The 619-nt window shown below is 61.2% G+C and overlaps 1 protein-coding gene across 1 annotated transcript in view; it reads left to right on the forward strand.

Annotated features, from left to right (window-relative positions):
* LOC107124059 (pleckstrin homology domain-containing family B member 1-like) overlaps window positions 1–619 on the forward strand; it is a gene marked incomplete at its 5' end in the record, with an annotated part of 20,984 nt that overhangs the window by 18,720 nt on the left and 1,645 nt on the right. The window contains one exon of the mRNA XM_015427446.1: window positions 307–412. Within this exon, the coding sequence (XP_015282932.1) occupies window positions 307–412 (106 nt within the window). The remainder of the gene's footprint in view (window positions 1–306; window positions 413–619) is intronic.

Consider the following 619-nt stretch of genomic DNA (forward strand, 5'->3'; position numbering starts at 1 on the left):
GGGGCTCTGCAACTTACCTGGCTGCTTCTTGCTCTGACTGAGGGCTGCTGGGAGCAGGGGGCGGGGCTTGTTGCATGTGTCCACCCCCTGGGCTCCTTACTGCCGGAGCTCCACTCCTGTGCGCTCCCGCAGGAAACGACCCCTGGATCTCTGCAGTCCGGAGATCCATTGTGATACCAGGAGACCACCAGGCCCCCACCTGGAGATTGGCAACCCTACACAGCGGGGGGGTTATTAGCAGCTCAAACTTCTGGAAAGATCTTGCGGCTGACGCCTCGCTGTGCCTTGCTTTGCCCCCCCCCCCAGGTCCACCTGTACGACCCTTACAACGACGACTACTATCAGACGGTGCCCCTGGATTCTCACCAGGCGATGTACGTCAGCTCCGATTACTACGGCAACCAGTTTGGAGGTACGTGAGCCATCCTGGAGGGGGCCTCCCTTCCCCTTTGAGCATCGTTCCCATGAGTGGGGCTGGCCAGGAACTTGGCAGGCGTTTGCTGCGACAGAGATTCCAGCGGGAACTGGTCAGCGGTCCCTCCAGGCAGCCTTCCGTGGGGACGGCTTAGTGCTGATGGGGCTTAAAGCCATGGAGGAGGAGGAGGAGGAGGAGGAGGAG

The sequence above is a fragment of the Gekko japonicus genome, unplaced genomic scaffold (genome assembly GCF_001447785.1).
Source record: "Gekko japonicus isolate JY-2015 unplaced genomic scaffold, Gekko_japonicus_V1.1 scaffold2948, whole genome shotgun sequence".
Lineage (NCBI taxonomy): Eukaryota > Metazoa > Chordata > Lepidosauria > Squamata > Gekkonidae > Gekko > Gekko japonicus.